Source organism: Trypanosoma grayi (assembly GCF_000691245.1).
Source record: "Trypanosoma grayi strain ANR4 Tgr_92_V1, whole genome shotgun sequence".
NCBI classification, from domain to species: Eukaryota; Euglenozoa; class Kinetoplastea; order Trypanosomatida; family Trypanosomatidae; genus Trypanosoma; species Trypanosoma grayi.
This window is the reverse complement of record NW_008825711.1, coordinates 1-1,642: the sequence shown is the minus strand read 5'-3', so window position 1 is coordinate 1,642 and position 1,642 is coordinate 1. Positions and strand designations below refer to the sequence as shown.

At 54.9% G+C, this 1,642-nt stretch overlaps 3 protein-coding genes across 3 annotated transcripts in view; all 3 read right to left on the bottom strand.

The window, feature by feature from the left end:
* DQ04_00921020 (hypothetical protein) overlaps positions 1–592 on the bottom strand; it is a gene marked incomplete at both ends in the record, with an annotated part of 717 nt that extends 125 nt beyond the window's left edge. Inside the window, one exon of the mRNA XM_009309909.1 lies at positions 1–592. This exon is cut by the window's left edge and continues 125 nt beyond it. Within this exon, the coding sequence (XP_009308184.1) occupies positions 1–592 (592 nt within the window).
* Positions 593–858: 266 nt separating this feature from the next.
* Positions 859–1,233, bottom strand: DQ04_00921010 (hypothetical protein; the record flags this gene model as incomplete). Its single annotated transcript, XM_009309908.1, has 1 exon — positions 859–1,233. One exon carries the CDS (start codon positions 1,231–1,233, stop codon positions 859–861), a length of 375 nt encoding a protein of 124 aa, XP_009308183.1.
* A 47-nt stretch (positions 1,234–1,280) lies between these two features.
* Positions 1,281–1,642, bottom strand: DQ04_00921000 (hypothetical protein; the record flags this gene model as incomplete). The annotated part of the gene is made up of 1 exon (XM_009309907.1): positions 1,281–1,642. A coding segment is annotated over one exon (362 nt), but the record flags the coding sequence as incomplete, so codon positions are not given.

The window sequence follows — 1,642 nt, the reverse complement described above, 5'->3', positions numbered from 1 at the left end:
AATCATCGCCCGAACGACTTTTCGACTTCCATTGAAAAATGGCGGCTGCAGCAACAACAATTCCTACTATTCCCGATACAATGGCGACAATAGCACCTTTAGAAAGGAAATCACGGTTGCCATTGGAATCGTAAGCAGGACAAACTGTCACTGAAGCAAAATGAAAGACATATCTATCCTCCTCCGTCACATTGGCGTCCAAGAAATGTAAGACGTCTGCTTTTTCGTCACAATCCACGTGGACATCCGCCGTGACGTTCACCTGCGAACTTAGATTAAAAAAGATACTCTTCTTTTCGCGTTGAAGTTTGCCGGACGAACGAAAGACAACACCACATCCTTCACCATACAGAATCATGTACCCAGAGCCGCATGCGGTACCATCAGAAAAAAAGTCAGATGGTTGACAAAAGCTTACACCAGCAATGCGCTCTTCATCACCCAAGACAACAGTAACGTTCCCATACCGTGTAAGATATTCCAGGGACATAGGCCCTTCCAAACTATTGTTTCCAACAACACAGTTGTCCGCCTGCACATGGGCAACACTGAAAACAAGCACCACGACAAATATTAGCCATTTTGCCTTCATCGTTGAAAAAAAAAATTATTTAAAGCTACTACAACAACGAATAAGAGACAAAAGAGAAGGCAAATCACCCTTTTGACTGGAAGGAACGTGGGGCAGATCGGGCTCACACCCTACCAGGGAAGAAGTTCACTTGAAGTTGAAGGAAATCATTATTCCTTTGAGTGCCAAGAAACAGCGCGATCACCGTAGACCGCACGTTGGGGTCAAAAACAATCCCGCAAAAAAACATAAAACGACAGCCAGCGTGGACGCGCAGCGCGGTGGCCTCACAGAAGCGCAATGCATTTGGCGGCGGCCCCGCGCAAACTCATCGCCCTTCTTTTCTGTGAAAAATGCCACGTTTGCCCCCCGCTGGGGGATCGGTGCGGTGCTTTTGGCGGGCCCCCCCGCCGGCAGACAAACCAAATGGGTTTCAATGCACTGAAGGCGCCCCTTTTAGGAGACCCACCGCCGCCGTCAAGCTTGGCCCCCCGGGTCCGATAGCGATATTTCTTCAGATTTGAATCGAATGGTGAAACCTCGGGCTTCAGCCGCGCCAAATCCCGAACAAACGCGGCAGCACCCCGCGACGGCGGTGGCGGGGGGGTGTGGGCGCCAGCGGGGGGCCGCGGCCACACAACGGAGGAACGCCGCCAGGCCATGTGCTGCCAACTTCGCGGGTGCGTATCGGCGCCCCTCGCGCTTTTTCTTAGCCATACAACCTTTTTACTTGTGCAAACGCTGCCCGGTCTAGCGGCCATGCCTTGCCGAGCGCCTTTCGCTTTCCACAAGCGCCGGGGCCGGTGGAAAAGCCACCTGGGCGCCTTAACCGGATCCGTTTTACCGCCGAGCCCGCGGTGGGAGGACGGCTGCGCTTCCCGGAGGCCGCGCCACCCCCTCGTGCTGGGCTTCGGGGTTGGGCGGAAGCCGAAAAAGAGGGGTAGAAAAACACACTGCAGAGGAACCGGGCCAATTGCATGCCGAAGGGCGCGGCACGTACTTCCGCCCCTTCCCGGCCGAGCCGGGCAAAGCAACCCTCGGGGGCAAGGCGGAAGGGAGACGCCCCGGTGC